The sequence below is a fragment of the Babylonia areolata genome, chromosome 31 (assembly GCF_041734735.1).
Source record: "Babylonia areolata isolate BAREFJ2019XMU chromosome 31, ASM4173473v1, whole genome shotgun sequence".
Classification (NCBI taxonomy): Eukaryota; Metazoa; Mollusca; class Gastropoda; order Neogastropoda; family Buccinidae; genus Babylonia; species Babylonia areolata.
In genome coordinates, this window is record NC_134906.1 from 25,403,538 (window position 1) to 25,430,538 (window position 27,001).

At 40.3% G+C, this 27,001-nt stretch overlaps 1 protein-coding gene across 6 annotated transcripts in view; it reads right to left on the reverse strand.

Annotated features, from left to right (window-relative positions):
- Nucleotides 1-2,382: 2,382 nt before the first annotated feature.
- Nucleotides 2,383-27,001, reverse strand: part of LOC143275917 (protein unc-80 homolog) — a 132,111-nt gene continuing 107,492 nt past the window's right edge. For 4 of the 6 annotated variants that reach the window (XM_076580248.1, XM_076580247.1, XM_076580245.1 and 1 more), the window contains 6 exons: nucleotides 26,488-26,659; nucleotides 25,294-25,455; nucleotides 21,966-22,169; nucleotides 20,762-20,914; nucleotides 12,489-12,811; nucleotides 2,383-5,482 (listed from right to left, as the gene is read on the reverse strand). In XM_076580248.1, coding sequence (XP_076436363.1) covers nucleotides 5,069-5,482; nucleotides 12,489-12,811; nucleotides 20,762-20,914; nucleotides 21,966-22,169; nucleotides 25,294-25,455; nucleotides 26,488-26,659 — 1,428 coding nt within the window. In that variant the 3' untranslated portion in view covers nucleotides 2,383-5,068. The remainder of the gene's footprint in view (nucleotides 5,483-12,488; nucleotides 12,812-20,761; nucleotides 20,915-21,965; nucleotides 22,170-25,293; nucleotides 25,456-26,487; nucleotides 26,660-27,001) is intronic. The other 2 variants (XM_076580246.1, XM_076580249.1) reach the window with 2 other exon arrangements.

Sequence of the window (27,001 nt, forward strand, 5' to 3'; positions counted from 1 at the left end):
AACTTTCTTTTGTAAATAAAAATAATAAATAAGCAAACTGTTAGCAAACTCACTGTTTAAACATACACTGTATTGTTAAATAGATGAAATAGTATCACAACTTCAAACTTAAGTTCTTGGTTTTACATTATAAAACAATCATTATGAACAGCAATGTTAAAAACGATAGGGACAATCCTCAATAATAATACAGCATCCAGTCACCCTCAAAAACATTGTGTAAAAAAATGCAACCACCATCAAGCATGCAATTTCACAATTATCCACATTACTGGCAACATGCATTCATCGACTGTCCATCTGACAAATGCATGTACATAAGTGTGTGTCACCTGCCATCATATTTGAACTTTTGACGGAGGGGAAGACAAAAGGTTGGAACAATACTTTTATTGGAGTTACATATCTATCTATCGAAATAAGATGATCACTCATCGTCAACTGTGACAGAAGAGTTGTTTACCTGTCCACTCATTTTCATCACATACATATATACATCATACACTTGTGAATGAATATATATACACACATATATCATACACATGTGAATATAACCTTGATCACATTTCTACTTCCAGTATCAGACCTAAAACTTTTATTTTAAACATTAGTAACTTGATTTGTAATCTTTCAACGTTACGAAAATACTCACCAACACATTTCTTAGCTTCATTTTAAACCATTCCAGAAGTTTGAGAAAATATCCCTGTCCATGGACAATGCACATAAATAGTTGGTACATCATTTTCAGAATCTCCAAAGTAGTTATTGTTTAAAAAAAGGAAAAAAATTTCCAGTTGATCCATACTTTGTAACAATGCATGATAAAACATATACTGAAAATCTGTGCCAGTACAAACAGAACAACAAAGAAAGTGTTTGTGATGATCACAGTAAAAAGTCACACATTACTTGGAACTAGTAAAATCTGGTTTGGTATTCACACTGGTCTGATATCAGTAGTCTCATTTGGTACCAGTAAATTCTGGTTTGGTATCAGTAGTTCAGTTTTGTACCAGTACAGGACTACAAACAAAATACTTAACATTCAGGTAGACTCACAACTAAAACACTAAAAAAAATTCACCATGATAAATCATGTGATAAAGTACAAAATCAAACTGTTTCAAATTGAATTGCCATAAAATACAATCACAATAAATGCATCAGACTAAAAATGATTTGTAACAGTTTTTTTCTTCTGTTTAACTTTTTATTTTATTTTATGGTTTCCATAACCATAAAATACAAATTGTAATATCACATTACAGAGTTCACAGGTTTGTGTCAACATACATAAAACATCATCTTCACGATCGTGGGATCAAGCTGCACATTTCTGACTGTCGTATCATCTCTTGGAACTGGTCACCACACATCAAGAACACAAAACTGTGTAACTCTATCTTTGCTATGTCAGCCAGTAACAGTCAACCAGTATCGTATCAACACAATCATAAGTCAGTGACTGTATCATGAATGCAAGTTTTGTTATCTTGTTAAGTCATTTGGTAACCAATCGACAACACTATTTTGATAACACAATCTTTGTAAAACCATGTACCGTTACAGTCGTTTGGTAACCAATCAACTATGTTGATAACACAATCTATGCAACACCATATCTTTGTTTAGTCATCTGGTAATCTGTCAATTAATCTTAACAACACACAATTTTTGTAAGTTTCAGTTTTTTTGTTTTTTTTTAAGTAGCTCAAGGAGGTGTCACTGCGTTCGGACAAATCCATATACGCTACACCACATCTGCCAAGCAGATGCCTGACCAGCGGCGTAGCCCAACGCGTTTAGTCAGGCCTTGAAAATTTTTGTAAATGTATCTTAAGTCATTTGGTAACCAACTATGTTGACAACACACAATCTTTCTAACACACTGTATCTTAAGTCATCTGGTAACCAAACAACCATGTTGATAACACACAATCTTTGTAACACAGTATGTTTTGAAGTCAATCAAGAACCCTCTTACACTGTACCTTGGTTACCAACCTGGTGCAACCAGTGATCATATCAAGAACCCATCACCACCACTTCACAACAGTTACCTTGTGGGTCTACAGCAACAACACTATCAGCTCAATTAAAACAGTGTGTTTAACATGTGGCAGTGGTAATAGTCAAGACAATTAGTTCAAAACCTTCATTTAACATTTTCTCTCAATGATTTTTTTCTCTTCTTTTACACCCTATTGTCTCGAAAAAGAATCACTTACCATATCCTCTTGTTCAAAACACAACAATTTAGAACGAACTAAAAACATGTATGTGTCATGTATGTAGTAGGCACAAAAGATTTTGTTTGTCTGCACTGCTCTGTTGAACACTTAAACTAAGCCACTATTGTCTTTTAACTGTTTTTACTCTGAATCTGTCCCTTGACAATGCAAAGGAATCTCACCAACGAACAGTTTTCAAAGGTACTTTTTCATGGAACATTTTCCAAAATTCAAGTCAATTACACATATCATTTTACTCTTCATGGACCACTTAAGACAATAGCAGAGAACAGAAAAACAGACTAAAAGAAAAAAAAAAGAAGACTTATTCATAATGATATTTTGTAAGTGGAGATTTTTATATACAGAAAATTGACAATCACAATTACCTTATTTTGAAATAGGTTCCGAGGAAGCTTTTCACTGAGATTTTTTTTTATTTTTTACCTATCTTCTTTCTAAAAAAAACAACCCAAAACAACCCCCCAAAAAAACTGTCTTAGTATCCTGAAGAATTAACAAATCTGTTTTTGTCAATCTTACCCTCGATACTATTCCATTGATAATGGTTAAAAGACAGACAGGAAAACCAAACCAAACTGACGATGACACTGTAGAAGCACTGACTGTGATAATTAAGATATTGGAGACAAGACATCAACAATTACCTAATTCTGATGTCTGCAGTCAATTTTTCACAAAATTCTCCTATTTTTATCACTTTTATCTAAAAACAACCACCCACAAAAAGCCACCACCACATCAAGTTGTAACAGACTTGGAGGAGTTGCATGAGAAAGCCAAGCCTCAACCAGGGACACTGGCCTGGAACTCCCTCCAATTTACCACAGTCTGCTGCAATACCACAGTCGGGCGCCTGTGGCAAGGTAACTTTATTCAATGCAGCTGTGATACCTACTCCACTCACAGCCTGTCCAGCCCAAGATTTCCCTGTATCGGTTTTGCTGACGAAGGTGGTGTGAATCCACCAAAATATACAAGTTCAAACTTTCAATTAATTCTCAAGGAACTTTCTTCTATAATTAATGACCTTTTGTCTTATTCTTTCCTCTGCTATTTAGTTACTATTTTGGAAAACGGTGTGTGGAGGGGTGTTTTTCATGAACTGGAAACTACTGTTGAATGTCAAGGAAACGTCGGCAAACAATGGGAATGCACTTAAAATCCTGTCAGTTCGTCACTGCCTGATGTATGTCCAACCTCTCTGTTTCGGATTAAAGAAGTGGGTAACATGTGTATTTAAAACAGTGTGCAACTTGTGAAGCATAATCTCTTCTTTCAACAACAACAACAAAATGTCCATACATATACCAACGTAGCTCTATAATTTTCCTTTTTCACATTCCATTTTCTGTGCCCAGTTCTGCAGCCTCATGATACAGGAACATTTTCGGCATGCTTTGTTCTAAACATACAATGCCCACTTCAAATAACTGCAATTCACTTTGTCATTTTGCCCACAACACACACAAACTTATACACCTTTTTTTTCACCTTCATTCTCATGAACTGTTCTGTGCCGTTTTCTTTCATACATAACTAAGAATTTTCCCTACACTCTTTCACCTACACATGATTTGAGGAGTCTTGATTTGAATGCCGAGGGTGTGTGACTGGTGTGAGTGAGTGAGTGAAGAACTAGACTTGACAGGCTTTCCTTTTAGAGCCTGAAACTGCTCAACAGGCTTCTCCTTGCTCCACACGTTTCCCCTTTATACTCCAACCTCTTTTCTTTCTCCTTCTCTCACCAGCTCCACTCAAAAGTCGTCAACCTGTTCACAAACATTTTCTTTTCATTCAGACGTGAGGGACAGGGTATATGAAAAGATTGTGCAAACTGGGTAAAAAGGTTGTGTGAACCCTGCTGAAAAAAATAACCCCAACTCCAACACGGGAAGCATGAAGGCCACACCATCGCATTCCAACAAGACCAGCTGATGCACACTCACATGACTCACTGGTTAATGCCGACACCCATCACAGCAACGGAACAAAAACGGACACACACTTGTCAAATGTACTGGCATGCCATACAAAACCATCAGCACGACACATGTATGTTTTTAGACTTCCTTCAGTTGTTCTGGCAGGTAATTATGAGCCGGTGAATGTGTGTTACAGACAAGTTGGTGCAAGAGAAAGATAGAGAGAAAGGCGCTTGCGTGTGTGTGTATAGTTTATTTTCCAAAATTCCCGTTTCTTATGAGCTTGTGAATGTCTTTGACAGCTTGTAATTCGTAGCTGTGTACGTGTGTGCGTGTAAGTGTGTGTGTCCTCTCAGCATGCCTGTATGGGTGTCAGTGTGTGCTTACAATCAATATAGATGTTCATAAACTGTGCCCTGCCCACAGTATCTGAAAGATGGACTGGCAAAATCACAGAGGCACCACACAGCCAAATCTCCACCACATGTCCGATGGTCTTCACAGCATGTGTGTTCAACAGCTAAAATGTTCACCTCGTTAGAGAGTTAACATTCAATTCCAACAGCTTCATCCTGTTGCAAAGTCCACACATTCATGCAGTCATCAATACTATTCTCTTTTAAAAACTACTCTTAATCACATGTGCGTATCATCAAAAGGCCCTCGACAGCATGCACGTTGAATTCCCTGCCTAGAAAGGTGGAGTTGTAAAGTTACCTTCACACAGACACGACCCACCACCACCACCACCATCATTTCTGTTCTTGTTGCACCACCTCCCTAGACCTACGACTTGGCTAACAAGTTGCCTGCTCCATTCCCCTCTCTGGCCAGTAACACAGCTACATCTACCAGTCCCCCCCCCCCCACCCCAAAACTGCCCCCCAGTTACACTTTTCCCCCACCAGGGACGTCCTCATCGGCATAGTACAGACACAGAGAGCTCATGGAATTGCTCTTCTCCTCGTCCCGAAGCAGAGCCGAGCTCTCATTGGCGCTGAGTGAATCGGACGAGTCACAACGCACAACATACACCTGGCTGTCCGGATGAGGGGGCGGAGCCAAGCTGTGGGCGGGGCTCTCAAAGTTGATTGACGGCGCCTCCAGCTGGACAGAGGAGGAGGAGGCGGGGCTGACTGGTTGGCTTACCGAAGGCGAGCGACGCTCCTCGTGAGAGGGTTTAGGGACGGGGACAGACTCTGCGGCAGAGCCTGCCACCGAGGAGGAAGCCATGGCAATGGGGTCAGCCGAGGGGTCATCGTGTGACCTAGACCTTGGCACAAAGCAGGCACGACCAGCAGGCTGACACAAGAGAGAAACAAAAAGAGAAAAAGAGAAAGCCGCTGTGAGCAAAAGCCGAGTGCACATCATGTCGGGTGACATCCAGTTCAGCCCGCAAAACAAAACAAGAAATAAACAAAATAAAATCAACAAAAATTTAACAAAACCAAAGCCACATTCTTGTCAGATCATGAGATTCAACACAGGTGTCAACAGCTTTCAGGTAGTAGAGAAATTAAAATCAAAACCTTCACTTTTGTTAGCATGTTGGTTTAAAAACATATCAACAAAAAATAAAAAGAACAGAACCAAACAGATGGATAGTAAAGAGAAACATTGGGAAAGGGTTGTAAATTTACATAAACAAAAAATTAATATCTTCCTCAAGTGAACATGAACACAATATACCTTTTCAAACGAGAAAACAAATTCAGTTTTATTGTCCCGTGAAGACTTTCTGTCACACTGTTTTTAATTAAATGTAATGATATGGCATAATATAAATATCTTACCACAAAAAAAAGCTGTACTGATTTTTTTTTCTCTCTCTCTCTTTACTTAACGTGCCAAATAGGAAATAGTGCACTTGCCAAATAAGAAAATAATCACTGTTTTGACTACTCATCTCTGTCAACACCTCACCACCTCTAATGGGTTTTTTTTTTTCAAATACAGTCAAGGGGCAATAAATCAATATTTGAAAGAAAAAAATGAAAACTATATTGTTTAAAACAAAACAAAAACACAATTCAACACAAAAGAACAATCAATTACCAATCTTCATGCACAGTTGCAGAACACTGGCAGATTGTTTCAGAGTATAACGAAACAAATTTTCCTGACACACATATAGTGACAGCAATTAAAACTTTTCATCGTTTAAAATGAAAAGAATCACATTATTTGAAAATAAAAAGTTAATAAATCAGACCCCAAACTGCAAAATATAAGAAACCCTTCATCCTCCCTTTTTGTACCCCCCCCCCACCCCCCCATCACCACTCTCATACCCCCCACCATTCCCTAACGAGAGATGGGCCAAATCTTAAAGACACTTTTACACACATACATACACACACAAGCACACACATGCAAAAGAACCACGCACACATCTCTCCTCTATACACCAAGCCTATCAAACTAACAAACCATAGTTTATCAAACAAATTCAACACCAAAGCCACAAGAAAAGCTGTTATTTAAAACATGGAACGTTCCAGCCAGTATTAGAAAACTGTGAGCCAAATAAAATAAATTAACGAGTATGCTCTTGCAAGAAAAGACACAGATCAACAGACTTCCACAGACTGTTTTGATGGTCTTCAGATTTCCATGCACAAAGATGTGAAAAAGTTTCAGTATTTTCACAAATCTGTGTCAGGTATCCACAATTTACTTATGTTAACCACTGTTTTTATGATGACATTGGTTTTTAACAATAGTACATCTCATAAGTCTTTCATTTCAAAACTTTCTCTTTTCTTTACTTTTTTTTTTAAATCTGAAAAAACAACAACCCTCCAACCCCCCCCCTCAAAACAACAAAAAGAACCCCAGAAGATTGTAATCTACTTAACTGAAAAACAAATCAGAGATAATAAGGACACAAGAAACAAAAAACTGGTATCTTCAAAACTTTTTAAAATATTGCCAATGTAATGAATTTTTCCATGTCAACTCTCGATTACATGAACTATTTTCTGACCTGAAGTCATCGGGTTTTTTTTCTCTCCTTCTTCTCTCTCTCGAATTAGTGCTGAGAAAGTTGTGTCAAGTTTAGAAAATAAAAAAAATTCTTCCATATCATGACCATTAACCAAACTTCTTTCAACCAATCATTTTTAACATTTCTTTGGAACTATTTTTTTCTCTGAAAACAGAAAGCTCTCCTCAATTCAAATCTTCACTTTGAATATATGTGATTTTTGTCAATTCTTTGAAAACGGTTACACAGCTTTTATCATTGCAGAACATTCATAATAATTACAGTGTATACTCCATACTTTCAGGTCAATTCAAACCTTTATGATAATTAAATACTCCATTCCTTTCAGGTTGATTCAAACCTTCATAATGACATACTCCATTAATTTCAAGGTCAATTCAACATTCTGTAATACTTATTTACAACATTTTTTTAAAATTTTTTTTTAGCTGGGTTCAAACATTGGCTGTAATTACACACTACTCTACACGCACACTGTTTCACTGACAGCTCTTTCTGACAGACAATCTACCAGAACAGCTGGACATACTGGCTGGGACAGGGGAGAGGGGGGGGGGTGAACACTGAGACAACAGCCAAGCAGGAGACAGCAAACGATGCAAGCAGCCAAGCGCTGAACCTGAACACACACAGCACATCAAGGCACGGCCACTACCCACCACACCAAGTGTCCCGGTATGCAAGTGGTCCCCACATGTACTGGGTGTGCACTTTTCCACATCCACTCCTCGTCTTCACAAGTCTCTACGTTCTCCAAGCTGTGTATTTGCCAACGTCAAGTAAAACCATAATGTAGGCAGTCCTTTCTTTTTTCTTTTTTTTTTTCTTTCTCATCAAACTGATCATCTCGTTTGAAAACCTGGCTCAAACGTCCTGAAATCATGTGGGTTCCACTTACATTCCACACAAGCGGAATCGTGGTTCTACGTCAACCAATCAAAAAACATAAACTTCCCATGTGTAAAGTGATGTTGTTCCAGTCTAAGTGTTGCGTAGCCTTCCTCCGTTCTTTGAACAATGACAGGGTTCACACAAGCTGGTTTTATTTGTTTCACATCGATTGCCAATGACTGATGCTAACACCACTTGAGAGAATCCGATTTTAACACCACTTGATTAAGTGATTTTAACACCAAATGAATGACTGATTTAACACCATTCTGATTTGAACACCGCTTGAGTGACTGATTTTAACACCACTTGAGAATGAGTGACTTTGGCACTGCTTGCAAGTGACACTTGATTTTGCTCCCATCACCGGGAAGTGACTGAAGAGTACATCTACAATGCAGACACCGTCTTCTCAACCACGTTCTGTCACAGAACCCATTCTCCATAATGATTAAGGTTTAACGCCGGTGCCACTACACACATCTATCTGACTGCAGATGCAGATGCAATGACAACTTTTCATGATGTCATAATTCAGCGTTTCTCTCCTCCACCAGGGAAATCAAGTATCAAGTCTGGCTTGGATCACGGCATTGGTGGGAGGAAGGGAACTGTTTGCTTACATACTCCACCTTGCAGAATTCAAAGATGGAGGGAGAAACATTAGATTCGTGGTTTATCTTATTGGTTAGGTTATTTCTTTCCAGTGCACAGAGCAGGAACACTGTTGTCATGAAGTGGAATGAAGAGGGAAATTATTTGCCCGTTATATTCATACCTGATTCCCCTCCGCAGAAAAAACAAAACAAAACTGGATGCTTGGTTGAAGCTACTGGTGTGACCTTTCTTTCTTTCCAGTGCACATAACATGAACACAGTTGTCATGAAGTGATATGAGGAAGCAAATTATTTGCTAAGAAACCTGACTCGATTCCAATACAGACTTAAAAAAAACAACAAAAGATGAGCCGTATAGCACATAAACATTCTTGTCAACATCTTCCTCTGTCATCCCTTATGCGTGCATGTGAAAGTTGGGTGTGAAAGTGCTTTAATTTGTTTCTGCACAAAGTTTTGTTATACAAATACATTTCTCCTTATATCTTATTTTTTCTTCTTCTTCTGTTCTGTGCTTGAACAACAACCACTCCATGACTAAATCAACCGGACCACACTAACAGACACACCATCCAGTGTTATCAGTGGTTCTACACACCCCGCACACTGACATGTGTTGCATGGAACAATGCAGTAGACACAGACAGACAGACAGACAGACAGACAGACCCCACCAGTGATAGATTCACAGTGCTGTCACCCTGGGGGTGAAGGTGGTGGAGAGGGGGATGACGGGGGGAGGTGGTGGTGGTGGTGGAGGAGGACATGAAAAATGAGGGTGGGTGCAAATGGAACAATGACCAAAGATAAACCAAACAATTTTTGTTGATGCTGTTGTTGTTGTTTGCGACACCAAGTGCAGAGTTAATATACCTGCAGGAATAGCTGTCGCCATAACTCCTTCTTGAAAATCAAAAAAAAAGAAAAAAAAAAGAAAAAAAAAAGAAAAGAAAAAAAAGAAAAATGCAATGAAGGTTTCACAATGTTAGTGGACATTGGCCAGAGAGGACTTCTCTCTCTCTCTCTCTCTCTCTCTCTTCAGCATTATCACAATGTCAGTCAACAATCAGCGGATCCAAAACAGCACAATTTTCAAAACAAACCAACAAAAAACAAAAAAAAACCAAAAGAAATACACAGTTCAGCAGATCAGTTAGGTAAATGCTACTCCATGCAGTGTTAGTCACATGTACATGAATCAACATGATCTTGTTAGAGAACACACACACACACACACACAGTCACAAGGGACACTAACGTACAGACAGAGAAGTGGTTCAGATTGGCCAACTACAAAATAACAGGAAAATTAACAACTGTTAGAGCTAAACATTTTGTACAATGACAAGGCAGTAGTGTGTGTCAATGTGTATGTGTAAGCCTGTGTGTGAGTGTGTGTGTGTGTGTGTGTGTGTGTGTGTGAGTGTGAGTGTGTGTGTGTGTGTGTGTGTGTGTGCGCATGGGTGTTCGTGTATGTGTAAACAAAGTGTGAGTGGCAAAAGTGAGGTAATAACTTGCAGAAATCACACAATAACATCACAACAGGTTTTATGTACAGCAAACATGCCATTTTAGTAAATCAACAACAGATTTTCAAACAAATTTATGAATTAATCTGTGGATGAAAAAAAAAAAAGACCACCGTGATTGTTCTTTAAACATCCGCTCTTAATAATTCCAAGTTTTGCTATAAAAAGTCGTAGAGTAAGACACATGTAGGTGAGTTGCATGGAACATGTTAAAAATGAGAACCATCAATTTTTGTTTTCCCTCTTTCAGGTCCAACGAGTGGATAAGGAATACAGACATTAAAAAAAAAAATTAAAAAAAACAACAGTCGATTGACTTATTTGTTTAATATCATCATCCAATTCATCGAAGATCTGATTGCTTGATTTCTTTCCTTTTTTTTTTTTTTTTTTACAGCTTGTTTGTTAAAAACAGATTTGTGTAAAAATCCATTTTTGCTGAATATTTTTAATCAGAAACCTCCCACTCCCACCCTAACGCCCCTCCCTCCCGAAAGCCAGAGATTTATAGACCATTCCTCAAATTAATTTACATTAATTCTGGGTCAAAACTTAAAGGCTGGATCGATTCTGATTTCTTGACAAATCGTAATTCATGACCCGATGATGATAAATTTGTACATAAAATCAGGCTGCTGATTTTGCAGGTTCAAGAGAACGCTCACAACAAAGATCAGAAATGCATAATAAAAAATAACAACGAAAAATGCAGAGCATCAGACCGTGTGTGGAAAAATCTATATATAAAAAAAACAGAAGAGCCAAATTCAATAAACACCTATCAATATAGGAAATAAAATACCAAACAAAGAAACTACACATATATGAGATTTCTCTTGTCAAACATGCCTGACACTCCAGATTCTTCTTGTCGTATTCTCAACCGACTGACATCCTGCCAGCAGATTACTGGGTTTTCAAAACTTAAAAACATAATAAAATAATCCTTAATATGCTCACATTTATCCATTTTTCAACATTTCCTTGTTTATTTTCATGTAAACAAAGCAGGTTTTTGCGGCTGGTGATTCATTTGAGACAGCAGCTGAGCAGACATTTTCATACTGAACGTTTATCACAGATGAGATGGGCTCTGGAACTTGAAGCAGTCCACCGATAAATATGATTCATGGATTTGAAGTCTTTCATATTGTTCACAATCAGCAGTTAAGTCATCAGCTTGATCCTTCTATTTCCGCGAACAAACTTAACAGAACATCACAACAAAATTATAGGATTCATGGAATTGAAGTCTTTAATGTTGTCCATTTATCAGCAGTTAGATCAACAGCTTGATTCTTTCATTTTCTTCAACTTACAGAACATCACAAAATTTGATAGTAATGATTCATGGTTCTGAAGTCTTTAATATTGCTCATTATCAACATGGTTTTGGAGTCTTTAATATTGCTCATTATCAACAGTTAAGTCCTCAGCTTGATTCTTGTGTCTATCTTGATCCTTCTGTTGTGTGTTCTTTCTAGAACAAACTTACAGAACATCACAAGAGTTGACGTGAATGCTAGGAGTTCATTTTTCTACATTCACAGACAATCATGTGGTTGTGTGCTCAGCCATGGCCCACTACTTCTGTGTGGCAGGATCATGGGAGACAGCCTTGCTGTCAGGGCTGTCCTACGAGTCACAAGAAACCAATGTAGACATGGCCAGCACCAGCTGTCTGTCTATACCAGTGTGCTGAATCAACAACTCTGCAACGCTAAAAACACCAAGCTAGGCATGTCTATCAATCAGATCTCTACCAGTTAACAAACAAAACAAAACAAAACAACCAAACCCTAAGTGTTAGTATTACAGACAGTAAAACCACAAGACACAGTTGTTGTTTTTTCTTCTATGGAAAAGATCTGCTTTCCTCTGGCAAATTATGTATGGAACAGCTGATCAATTTCAAAGAGCAAAAGCAAAGCGATTTCAATATTTTCGCCTCAACGGTATTTAAAGCAAAGGTCAGTTTGCTTTTTAGCTCTTTGTTGCTTTGAAGCAACATAGAACACAAATGCTTCTTCCTCACAGAACATCGGCTGCAAGACCCAACAGAGAAAAAAACACCACCACAACCTTTGTCACAGGAAAGCAGTTCCAAAACTTTTAGTCAGCCAGCAGTGTCAGAACGACCCAAACAAGTCAACTGGCAGGCAGGCAGACAGACAAACCTACCTACACACCAAGTTCTCTCGCTCTCTGTCTCTCTCTCTGACTACTCAAAAACATGCTACAAGCGGGTGGCGCTAGGGTGTACCTTGGCTTCCGCAGACTCTGGGATGGTCTCCACAGACCGGGACACGGCACTGGCGCAGCCGGGACGCCGCAGCTGGAAGCCGACGCGGTCGTGGAACACCACGGCCGTGCGTGACGGAGATGCCTCCCCTCCAGTGACCCGCTCCGCGTCCGTGACCAGGTCCGGGCGGCGTCGGTGTGACAGGAAGCGGCGCACGGCGGGCTTGCTCTTCTGGCGCTTGATCTTGAAGGTCTTGCGGCTGCGGGCGTCCTGCCGCTGGAGGCGGTGCTCACGGGGGTCGTCCAGCAGGGAGGGGTCCCCCTCCGGGCCCACCGGCACACGCGCTGCAACAGTGCACGATGCTTTCATTTTTCTTTGACCCACTTGTGTAAATAATGTGAGGCTGTGTTATAACTTGCTGTTTGGTTGTCTGTGTGCCCGTGTGTGTGTGTGTCTGTGGTAAACTTTAACATATTCATTTTCTCTGGAAATACTTCTGCCAATACTAAATTTGGACTAAACATAGTAAGGAAAAAAGTCTTCACAGTCATACCAATAACAGGTTGTAAGCCTTCCAAATTAAGCCATATTTCCGGATCATTAATGGTTTGTTTCGTTGAGCTCGATCCAGATCCTAACAAAGCATAACCTGCGTTGTTTTTCTTGTTTGCAATTTAAAATAAAGAAATACAAATTCTGTACAGAACAGTGACACTGTCTGCACCATTGACATATTTACTGCATATGAACATTCAAAAGTGGACACTGAACTAACTAGAATGAACAGACAAGAAAAATTAAAACCATGTAAGCAGTTTCGGTCAGCCTTGTCTAGACTGGTCTGTGCAGATCTGGACAAGATAGCTACATGCTGTGGTGTGCCGGAGGTAATGTCAATGTCTCCTTTACTGCTAAATTAAAAGAATTTCTTAACCCTTTGAGCCCTGACCACTGCTTTAACAGTGGTGGGGAGGGGTGGCATAATGCCTGGCCACCAGTTCAGCGGTGCGTAAACACTTGTGTCGTGTTTTGCTATTGGTTGACCTATTTTGAAGAGCCAATCAGAAAAACCGTAATATTCTGACGTCAGCGAACGTAGTACCAACATTGCTGCGCCTTTTCACTGTGTTTTGTGCATGCACTTTGGATAAAAAAAAAAGATTGATTTCTACCATGAAGCGTGCAGTCTCAACCTGACACGCCTCCTTTGATCAACTGATTCTGCATGCTCAGATTCATTTTCAACATCACTATTTGTAGCAAAATCTTCCGATTCAAATGTCACCTCACCATCAGAGTAATCATTGTCATACTCTACTTCCGATAAATCATCAAGCATATCAATTACTTGCTGTGTTGTGTACAGTTGTTTTCTCACATGTTTTGTCTCTGATTTCTGCCCTGACGGGCCAGGTTGAGACTGTATGCTTAAAGTGTTTACGCACCGCTCAACCGGTGGCTAGGCATTATGTCATTTTTCTCTGCCACCGGTAAAGCGGTGGTCAGGGCTCAATGGGTGTAATACCAATTATTTGCAAATTTTGGCTCAGGAGCTCAGGCAGAGTTAAAATTGCTCAGGAACTCAGGGCTCAAAGGGTTAAATAATCGAGATATATCAAAAACCATTATCTAAACAGTGTTATTACCTCAAATACAATAATACCTTTATCAAGCTAAAAATAAAACAAAGCTCTGAATATCAAATTTGCTTGAATGACAGATATGCCATAGCACTGTGTGTAAACCTACTGGATTCTGAACTGAACATGCATGATTCGATCCTGCTAGAATGCCATTTTTTTTCCCTCTCGCAAGTTTGTTAATATTTAATATAAAAATTTGTATCCTCATGATTCATTTACAGGATAAAGCGCGTATCACAAGTGAGTCTTGAAGGCCTTGCCTCTTGTTTCTTTTAACCTGTGCTTCAATAGCAGGGTGTATTTGTGCTTTTTTTTTTTTTTTTTAGTGTGATTGTTCATGTCTGACATTTGTAGTAGTGTCTTGGTGTATCCACCTGTGGTGCAACAAAACTCACTCAGGACGAATAGTTTTCTCCCTTGCTTTTACCCTACCATTTGTTAGGGTAGGAAAAACATCTCAAAAAATACAAAACATAAAGTAACTGAATGAACTTGCTGTACTTGACCCACTGACCCCTCTCCTCACGTCGTGTGTATGCTCACCCCCCTCCCTCCCCACTGCTCTCAGGAGCTCAGTCACTGTCAGTACCTTCTTGCTGGTAGCCTTCTTCAATGCAGATGCTTTATTCGATGTCTTCATCATTTTTGTCGATGTCGAAACCTTCAGTTTGAAGCATTTCAATCACTTCAGCAGCAGTAGTAGCCGCTGTCATGATCTAGCTTGCTCCCAAAATTTCCTTTGTATTGCCTGCGATGCCATTTTCAATACGTATACAGATTAGCTTGTCATTTGGGTTGCCGAACTCAATGGCTCGCCGGCGAGTGTGTTGTTATGGAATCTCACAAAGAAACTATCCATTCAACCCTCGACACGTTTGTATATATAGCTATAGCGTTCCATCGTCTGGAGTGAGTTAAAAATGTTTTAATCTGTGTTGCAACAGTATGGCATATTTTGAGCTTTTTTTGAGTGATTGTTCATGTTTGTGGTTTGTAGTAGTGTTTGGTGTCTCCACAGGCACCAGCACTGCAACAGTCCACTCTACTCACTTCACTTCTCTCTCTTTGTTGTTTAAAACAAACAAAAAAACAAAAACAAGAGAGGCAAGGCCTTCAAGACTCACTTGTGATACACTTAAAAAAAAAAAATCTAAGCTTTTTATGTATTGAGTATAATTTCAAAATGTAATGTTTAAGATGAAAAAGATCAGTTTAAAACAAATTAAGTCCCCTAGCATTAATTACAGAGTAATTTCCCTTTTTTACTATCTGCACCAAAACGTTTGCAAAATAAATAAAACTTCCATGCTTAGCAAAAGAAGTTCCTGTTTGAACAAAAAATGATAATAATGACTGCTCTTTGAACAAAAAATGATAATAATGACTGCTCTTGTTGTTGGGTCAGAATATCAGATCAAAGTGCCAAGTTGAGAGAATACAAAAATTATAAATATAACAGTAAATGCAGTTTGCATATAATTAGGCTTCATTATTTATTTTTTTGTGCCCATCCTAGAGGTGCAATATTGTTTTAAACAAGATGACTGGAAAGAACTGAATTTTTCCTATTTTTATGCCTAATTTGGTGTCAACTGACAAAGTATTTGCAGAGAAAATGTCAATGTTAAAGTTTACCACGGACACACAGACAGACAACCGAACACCGGGTTAAAACATAGACTCACTTTGTTTACACAAGTGAGTCAAAAATTATCAAGCAATTAGCAATTCACTTTTATAAAATTTTCAAAATTAGAAGTACAGTATGTAGTTGAATGAATGTGTGCTTGATTATGAATAGGAAGTGCTGGTTGTTCTGGTGTTTGTTTATACCTCTGTAACGTTTGTTTACACCACCCCTTCATGAGGGGCCTTGGCCTGAACTGAATAGAATTTTTTTTTCTTCTTCTTCTTTTAACCTGCATTGCAGCAGTAGGGCATACTGTGAACATTTTTTCGGGTGTGACTGTTCAGATTTGAGTTTCCTAGAACTGTCTTCAAATATTTACAATCTGTAGTATTTTCTTTGTGTGTACATATTTTTTCTCTTCCATGCCCTAATGTGCTGTTATATGCTATTATGCACTATTATGTGTTTATTGTTTCATGTGAAGCACTTACAGTTCATTATATGGGCAGTTTGCCATAGAAGTATTATATACTTCACTTCTCTCTCTCTCTCTCTCTTTTTTCTTTGTTAATCTTTCTGGTGGAGTAGTGGCCCAGCAATGTTGCTGACTAGGAAATGAGTGTTCATGGGTTCAATTCTCAAACAAACCAGGATTTTTTTTCTCTCTCCCCTCAACCTTGTCTCACAAACCAGCCTTTACCAGCATTCACGCATCACACAACACATACATCTTCCAACACACATCCCCCATCCAAGCTTATCATCGGACATCTTGCCACCCCTCTTCCCCCTCCCACCATCCCCTATTTCTCTCAACCCCCCCTGACCACTGCTGTTCAGTGATGTCCATCTTACTATCCCTTGAGGACCACAACAAGAGCACTCTACCCTCAATCTGACAGTCCCAAGTTCGATCCCATCACCGGCATCTTGTAGGTAAAGGGAGAACATTTATTTTCCGTAAAGGGAAGAACACTTATTTTTCAATCTTGTGGGTCAAAAAATGAGCAAACCTACTAGTGCTATAATCCCCCTTGTGTGTGTACACCAGGGATCAGGTTCGACATCGGTCATCGGTCATTGACGCATTTAATTTTGAAATGACCTATTGTTTTTCAAGTTGCCCGGTCACATGACTTATTGTTTTTATGACCAGTTGGTCAACCAAAGTAACCATCTCTCTTTCTCTCTCTCTCTCTCTCTTTAACGATCGCAATCGCTTTGTCGTCTGCTCCTACAGGAAATGACTATAAACTGGTTTATTAAAATACGGATCCATGACGAAACGAAATCCGAAACGAATCTTTATCGCTGCCTTTCGCGAGCTTCGGCGAGAAGAATTGGCGTTCCCACTTTTGCATTGACCATTAGCCCGGGACGGGTGATATTTGACCTATTGATTTTCAAAATGACCTATTGATTTTATGTTCTTCCGGTCATATGACCTATTGTCTATTGAACCCAACCTGATCTCTGGTACACATACACACACAAGATCAAATATGCATGAGAAAGGTCCCTTTGGTGGGCTATGGAAACATACGTACCCAACATCCATCCCCCACCCCTGAAAATGGAATAGGGCTGCCTAAATGATAAGGTGAAAACTTGAAAACTATCACACACATTAAAACACCACTCTTGGTTACAACGGAGCGTAAGCTACCCGCCCACAAAGGCAGAGCAAAAAGCATCCCTCTTCCACCTCCTCATTTCAGCTGCATGAATGACAGGGTGAAAACGATCACACATCAAAAGACCACTCCTGGTTGCAATGGAAACATGAGAGGTGCCCGATAATGATCACACACATTAAAAGACACACTCCTGGTTGCAACGGAAACATGAGAGGTGCCCGATAATGATCACACACATTAAAAGACCACTATTGGTTACAACAGAAACAAGAAAGTTGCCCGAAAACGATCACACGCATTAAAAGACCACTCTTGGTTGCAAAGGAAACATGAGAGGTGCCCGAAAACGATCACACACATTAAAAGACCACTCTTGGTTACAACAGAAACAAGAAAGTTGCCCGAAAACGATCACACACATTAAAAGACACACTCCTGGTTGCAACGGAAACATGAGAGGTGCCCAATAATGATCACACACATTAAAAGACCACTCTTGGTTACAACAGAAACAAGAAAGTTGCCCGAAAACTCACGCACACATTAAGGTGGACCACTGCGTCATTTTTAGCTAATTTTTGTTTCTTAGGAACTACTAAAGATATCTGCATGAAATTTGGTACACATACTCAGGATGTTAATATAGACATCTGTGCTAAGTTTGAAGATTATAAGTCAAACAGATATGAAGATATGATAATTTTATCATAAAAATACACACGGTTATTTGGCCCATTTGCAGCACTGAACACATGCATTACATAATGATTCTCATCATTTCCACAGTTTGTTTTGACATCATTTAGTGCAATGATCACAAAAGAAGATGCCCATTGTCCACAAGCATTGTTCTCTGTCTTGTCAAAAACGCATAAAATTATGCATTCACGTTTGTATGCTTTAGTCACTTGCTATGAAAAAAACTACTAGAGGTAGAGAGTTCTAACTATGTTCATTGCACTCAGCACACATTTTTACATCAGTGTGCCTAATTTTATGATAATATTTTCACTGTATCAATTGTTACACGTGGGCCACTGACGCACCTGCAGCAGAAATTCAACTTTTGAGAAAAACGCCTTCAAAGATTGTGTTGAGAACTCACAAACTGCAACCCATAGTTACACACTAAAAAAAATAATACACAGGAAAATAGCACTTGGCCAATATCACTAAGTGGTGAGAGAGGGTTTTTTTTCAGTTACTTGATTGTTCAAAATGCTCCTGGGGCGTATACTTCTCCCTCATCTGCCCGTCGATGTTCACGTTCCTGACGTCTCACAGTTTCAATTTTTTTCCTCTTTTGTTTTGCTCTGTCAGAGGATTTTCTGGTTGCTGTTTTGACCCTGAGCATATCTGATTTCTCTGCAAACATCTCTGCATTGCTCCCAGCCACAAGATCCAGTTCAGCAAGCACATCCAGAAGGGCGGTAGATCCCTTATTGTATCCCTTATTGTATGTCATGGTCTGTGTCCCTGGAATCACAGCGCCACAGGAAACACACCTCACCTCCAGACTGCATGCTGACCCCATCCTCTTTGTCTCATCTTCAAATACAGAGACCTGAAAAAAAAATCAAATGTGTGAGAATTGAAGGTACAAGAGAAAGAATGAGAGAGAGAGAGAAAGAGAGAGAATAAAGAGACTCAGACTGACAGGTTTTTTTTACACACACACACATACACACACACTGACAGTATGTCAGACTCAGTAAAAATCCACAGAAATATTACTTGGAAAAGTATTTCAATACTTGAGAAAAATAAAAACTGCCTCTGAAAACAAAAATCAAAGAACCTGAAAAAAAGAAAAGAAAAAAGAAGAAGAAGTAAATCAATGGGCTCACAAAAAAAGAAGAAAGGTATTCAGATGGCTTTTTTTCTTTCTTTTTTTTTTTTTTTTTTTTTTTGCTATGAAACAAAACAAAAACTCCTGAAATAAAATAGAATACTATATTATATTTATTAAATATTATATATCTGTAGACTATTATATTATTTTCCACAAACCTTTGATATGCATTTTCCACAATGAACTGACGACACCAAGCAGTCCAATGTTGACACATCAACGATGATGTTCTGTGAGGACTGTGGCTGTCCCGAGCGAAGTTGTACTTCGGGAACTGATGCACTTTTTTTTGACGGTGGTTCTTCGTCTGAACTGGAGTCACTGTCACCCGTACACACATGTTTTCTGGTGAAAACGTCCAATTTTCTCTTCGAACTGAGAAGCGGCGTGCTTTCACTGATGCCGGTCGATGTCGAAGGCACCGCTAAGTCGGTCGCTGTTTCGGCAGACTTTTTTTCAGCTTGTGTTGTAATCTTTCGGTTTCTCTTCTTTTTGCCGAATGCAAAGACAGTCCTAAACTTCTTTCCAGCGTGTCTTGGCATTGTCCGTGACTTTTAGTAGAAAATTTCGATCAAAATCTTAGGCAACTGGTGTGTCGATTGAAACCGTGATGAAAACAGACGCCATCTTGGAAAAAGTCACATGACCGATTGGGCCAATGGGCTATTTTTTTACTCCAACAAGCCAATCAGAAACCTCGACTCAGCCACAACCCCTAAAAAATGCCTCTCGGGTTCCTTCGGATTTGCTCTTCGTGTGTTTCCGTGAGTGGAATTTTCCACAGGAAATGGCAATGAGAAGACAGACCGGTGAATGACCTTCACACTGATACCAAACAAGATGGGGTTTCCAAACCAGATCGCGAGCACCAGGCTGTCCAAATCGATGCAAACTTCGAGTTTTTTGTCACATTCGCTCAAACTTCACACACACCCAGGTCAGAAAATGATTTTATTTGCAATGAAATCGGTCAAATTGAGCAAAATGGTTGACAGAAATGCAAAGAAGAGACATTGTTTGACCAAATACAAGTATAATCCCAAAACACGTTTTTTAATGATTTTTGGTGAAAAACCTATGCCGTGGTCCACCTTAAAAGACACACTCCTGGTTGCAACGGAAACATGAGAGGTGCCCAGTAATGATCACACACATTAAAAGACCACTCTTGGTTACAACAGAAACAAGAAAGTTGCCCGAAAATGATCACACACATTAAAAGACCACTCTTGGTTGCAATGGAAACAAGAGAGGTGCCCGAAAACGATCACACACATTAAAAGACCACTCTTGGTTGCAATGGAAACATGAGAGGTGCCCGAAAACGATCACACACATTAAAAGACCACTCCTGGTTACAACAGAAACAAAGTTGCCCGAAAACTCACGCACACATTAAAAGACCACTCTTGGTGATAACAGAAACAAGAAAGTTGCCTGAAAATGATCACACACATTTAAAGAGTTGCCCCGCCCATGAAGGCAGACAAACAAGACGACGACGATGACCACCCCCTGCTCCCTCTCCTCACCTCTACCGTTCAGGGCCTCACACTCCTCGTTTTCAAAGGCCACATGTGCTGGGGCACCACGCTCCGTGTCCAGGCTGTTCTGTTTCGACAGACGTCCGCGCAGACAGATGGTGGGCTGGCGCTGCAGCCGTGGAGACCCCAACGTTTCCAGCTCTGGGAATGAAACAGTGTTTTTCATTGACAACATGTCACAATGCACCACAGTTATACATCAACATGACAACAGCAAAATCTTATGTAAAAGTCTTGAGATGGTTATACATGAACACGACAACAAGAAAATGTTATACAAAGTCTTGAGACAGCTGTACATGAACACAAGAAGAAGAAAATCTTATACGAAGTCCTGTCCTAATATTGGTACATCTAAAGTCGTGAAAGTCCCAGTGTTTCCATCTCTAGGGCGTAAATAACACCTTCATTCAGAACATGTCACAATACCCCCACAGTTATATAAGAACATGACAACAGAATTTTATACAAAGTACTGTTCTGATATCAGTACATCTTTAGCAAGTGAAAAATGTCTTCACAGCTAGAAATTCAAAAACCTTTTCCATCTCTGTGGGAGACATTACAAACTGACAGTAATGCTAAGCTACAGATTCGGATCTCTCCAACAGTCGCCGTCAAATATGCCACGGAAGAGCAATACAACAGCCCAGTGTTAACATCTTGCATGAATGATTAAATCTATGCAAGTTTTAAAACCTAATCAATTAACATTTTCCACGTTAAAATGGGTATTATTCAAAACCACAAGGAAAACAATTAAAGGCTTTTGGGCAGAAGAGTGGAAAAGGAGGAGGAATGCGGAATTGTTTCACAGATTACATGGGAACATAGTGTTAAAAAGGATTTCAGTATGTATTCATATCAATGTAAGCAAAAATACATAATACATAATCAACATACATAAATATATATACAGACAGACACATTCTACATGAACAGTCTCATAATTACTTCAACACTCACACACACACAAAACACACATAAAAATCCCCAAAGTATATACCTCAACCAAACACACACACACACACACATTCACAAACACAACCCCGCCCAAACATACAGACAGACAGAAAGCACCACCCCACCCCACCCACCCTGTACTGTAACCCCACCAACACCCCACCCACTTCTCTTCCTCTCTCTCACCCCTCTTCCCCCCCCCCCCCCACCCACACACACACACACACACCGGTAGGGGAAGTGTCCTCCACGGTGGGTTTGCGTGAGAACTTGTCCAGGATGATGGATCCCTCGTGTGCAATGATTCGCTTACTGGCCCGCTCCCCCTGCACCTCCCCGCCCCCTCCTGGCTTGTCACCCTCCTCCTTGTCTCCCCCTGCCCCCTGCGAGGGGGGAGCACTGGTGGTCGACCCTGACCGGGAGAAGGAGTTACCTGGCATGGGGTGGGGGGGGGGGGGGGGAAGAAAAACATGCATGTATGTGAGCATATTCGCTTTCCTACACACACACACACACAGAGGGAGAACCAGTACACCGGCAATCATTTCTCACACATTGGAACACACATACACACATAGAGAAAATGCACACATACAGACATGCACACATACAGACATACACACCAATGCACCGAACCAACACAAAAACATTCACAAACACACAGACACACACACACAAACAGATGCACCCACAAACACACACCAGTATCAGTATCAGTAGCTCAAGGAGGCATCACTGCGTTCGGTCAAATCCATATACGCTACACCACATCTGCCAAGCAGATGCCTGACCAGCAGCGTAACCCAACGCGCTTAGTCAGGCCTTGGAAAAAAAAAAAAAAAAAAAAAAAAAAAAAAATCAGCACACACATATATACACACTCACACAAACATACTGCTTGGTCATGGTACACCACAGGCTGGGAACCACACAACGGAATACAGGAAACACAGAATTGTCAAGCCATATTTCTTTTTTTCCAGTAAGAAAACACACATACAAAAAAATCACCCTTGCGCACAGGAATACACACAACCAGCTGGTTGTCCATGAAAATTCAGATCTGCATTTCTATTCTAATCACTTTTCTGTCACTTCATAAAGTAATTGTTTTCAATTTTGCTACAGTGAAGAGGTCTCTGTAGAATGAAGAAATAATATCCTGTTCATGGCTTCCTCTGCTACACAACTGTTCAGTTTATGGAGGGAAAGGAGAACCATTCGAGTGATGGCCTAGAAGTAATGCGTCCGCCTAGGAAGCTAGAGAATCTGAGCACGCTGGTTTGAATCACAGCTCAGCCGCCAGTATTTTCTCCCCCTCCACTAGACCTTGAGTGGTGGTCTGGACGTTAGTCATTCGGATGAGATGATAAACCGAGGTCCCGTGTGCAGCACCCACAGCAACAAAAGGGTTGTTCCTGGCAAAATTCTGTAGAAAAATCCACTTCGATAGGAAAAACAAATACAACTGCACGCAGGAAAAAATGGGTGGCGCTGTAGTATAGCGACACGCTCTCCCTGGGGAGAGCAGCCTGAATTTCACACAGAGAAATCTGTTGTGATAAAAAGAAATACAAATACAAATTTTCTGCATCTTCCTAAAGCAAGCAAGGGCAGAGAGGCAAAAAGGAAACACATTTGAAACGCAAATAAATGTGGAGAGTCCAAATAATTAAAATAAACAAATGAAAAATTTTAAAAAAAAGTGAAAAGTGGAACAAAATCAAGCTGGTTGTGTTCTGTGAGGAGACATGCAGGTATAAGTTGGCACAGCATGTCAGTAAAAGGAATCACACAATGTGAGGGGGCCTCAATGTCACACCTCTACACTCCATCTCGCTCTCTACCATCCGCTTCAGATCCACTCTGTTTACGCATACTGATGTTACGCATTACTGATGTTAAACTGAAGAACACACACTCACCCTTTCATCCAAAATCACACAATGGAGACATACGTTGAACTAAAGAACACACACTCACCCTTTCATCCAAAATTACACAATGGAGACATACGCTGAAAGAACACACACTCACCCTTTCATCCAAAAATCACACAATAGAGACATACGTTGAACTTAAAGGACACACACTCACCCTTTCATCCAAAAATCACACAATAGAGACAGACGTTGAACTTAGTTAAAGGACACACACTCACCTTTTCTTCCAAAAATCACACAATAGAGACAGACGTTGAACTAAAGAACACACACTCACCCTTTCATCCAAAAATCACACAATAGAGACAGACGTTGAACTAAAGAACACACTCACCCTTTCATCCAAAAATCACACAATAGAGACAGACGTTGAACTTAAAGAGCACACACTCACCCTTTCATCCAAGATTACACAATGGAGACATACGTTCATCTGAAGAACACACAATCACCTTTTCATTCAAAAATCACACAATAGAGACAGACGTTGAATTAAAGAACACACACTCACCCTTTCATCCAAAAATCACACAATAGAGACAGACGTTAAACTTAAAGGACACACACTCACCCTTTCATCCAAAAATCACACAATAGAGACAGACGTTGAATTAAAGAGCACACACTCACCCTTTCATCCAAAATTACACAGTGGAGACATACGTTGATCTGAAGAACACACACTCACCCTTTCATTCAAAAATCACACAATAGAGACAGACGTTGAACTAAAGAACACACACTCACCCTTTCATCCAAGATTACACAATAGAGACAGACGTTGAACTAAAGAACACACACTCACCCTTTCATCCAAAAATCACACAATAGAGACAGACGTTGAACTTAAAGGACACACACTCACCCTTTCATCCAAAAATCACACAATAGAGACAGACGTTGAATTAAAGAGCACACACTCACCCTTTCATCCAAAATTACACAGTGGAGACATACGTTGATCTGAAGAACACACACTCACCCTTTCATTCAAAAATCACACAATGGAGACAGACGTTGAACTTAGTTAAAGGACACACACTCACCCTTTCATCCAAAAATCACACAACAGAGACAGACGTTGAATTAAAGAGCACACACTCACCCTTTCATACAATGGAGACAGACGATGAACTGAAGAACACACACTCACCCTTTCAACAAAAATCACATGAAGACAGATGTTACACCGAAGAACACACACGAACCCTTTCATCCAAAAATCACATGTAGACAGACATTACACCGAAGAACACACACTCACCCTTTCATCCAAAAATCACATGTAGACAGACATTAAACTGAAGAACACACACACACCCTTTTCATCCAAATATCACAACACACGGATAGAAGTGAAACTGAAGAACACACACTCACCCTTTCATCCCGAATCACAACATGCAGACAGACATCAAACTGAAGAACACACACTCACCCTTTTCATCCAAATATCACAACACACGGATAGAAGTGAAACTGAAGAACACACACTCACCCTTTCATCCCGAATCACAACATGCAGACAGACATCAAACTGAAGAACACACACTCACCCTTTCATCCCGAATCACAACATGCAGACAGACATCAAAGTGAAGTACACACACTGACCCTTACTGTTGCGGGTGGTGTTGATGGTGACAGAGGACCTGATGGGACCGATGATCTCCGCGGCGATCTCCGTCAGGTTGGCCGTCAGCTGCCGTTCCAGCAGCTGGGTCTGGGAAAAGTCTGTCTGGTCCGTGGCAAAGGTGGCTGCCCGTGACCGGTAGCCTGGCAACAGGGGCAAGGAATCATGGGATGGAAACAACACAGGACATGAGGGGTCGCACTTTTAAAACTCTGAGAGGACAAAAATCAGTCGGTAGCTGAACTAAGTTTGAGCGCTGGTTTTCCTCTGAAATAAATCTGTGGTTCAAATCTTGGGAACAGCTGGGTTGAGATATTGTGATCTTCCCAGGTAAGTGTGTGCGCAGACAAATTACCACCTCAAGCTTGTATGTGTGTGTGTGTGTGTGTGTGTATGGGTGGGTGCTTTTGTGTGTGTATGCATGCATGCGTAACCTTGATGCCGAAGCAGTGTTCAGCAGTATTTTGTATTTGTCTACCTTTTTGTCACAACATCATCAGTAGTTTTAATCTACCTTTCTGTCACAACAGTTCTCTGTGTGAAATTGTGAATTGGTAGACATGGAAACTATCTGTTGATTGACAAGGGGAATATGATCTGCCGATGAACACAGGAATATAATCTGTTGGTTAATATAGGGGGAATATAATCTGTTGGTTAATGTGGGGAATTTCATGTGTTGGTTAACATCGGGAACATCTGCCAGTTACCATGAGGAGTATCATTTGTTGGTTAACATATAAAATGTCTCTTGATCAACATGAGGAATATAATCTGCTGGTTAACACAGAAAATATAATCTGCCGGTTTACATAGGCACTATAATCTGCCGGTTCACACAGGCAATATAATCTGCCAATTAACATGGCAAATATAGTCTGTTAGTTAACATAGGGAATATCATCTGTTAATTAACATGGAAAATATCTCTTGATTAACATGGGAAATATAATATGTCAGCTGACACATGGGGAACATCATCTGTTGGTTAACATGTTGAATATCTGTTGATTAACATGCCAAATTTAATCTGCCAGTTAACACAGGGAATATCATCTGTTGGTTAACACAGGGAATACAATCTGCCGCTTAACACAGGAAATACCATCTGCTGGCTAACACAGAGAAACACCATCCATCATTCAGCGTGAGAGAGAGACAGGGGACCCACTAACCCACAGTGGTGCAGGCCTGAAGCTGGTCCCTCAGCTGCTGGAGCTCCACGGACAGGGTGAGGAGGATGGTGGCCGTGGACTTCGGGTAGGCATAGTGGTAGCCCTGTAGCTTGTCCTTGATGGTCTGCTGGATGTAGTACTCTTGGGCCGTGTCGCAGTTCACCCGCATCATCTAGGGAACGTCACCGTCACCACATTTAACACTGGGTAACACTCTGTTGGTTGGTATGGAGGGGGTGAGGGTTGGGGTGGGGGGGTGTGGGGTGAGGTGATTTCCTGTGTTGGCTGATACAGGGAATGACTGTGTCTGTGGCATGTCTTCTGTTGGTTGATATCATCAGTTGGTTAACTTAACCCAGAGGGGATATCGTCTGTTGGTTAACATAGAGGGGGAGATGGTGGGGGATATCACCTGTTGGTTAACTTAACCGAGAAGGGATATCATCTGTTGGTCAACATGGGGAATATCGTCTGTTGGTTAACATGTGGGATATTGTCTGCTGATTAACACTGG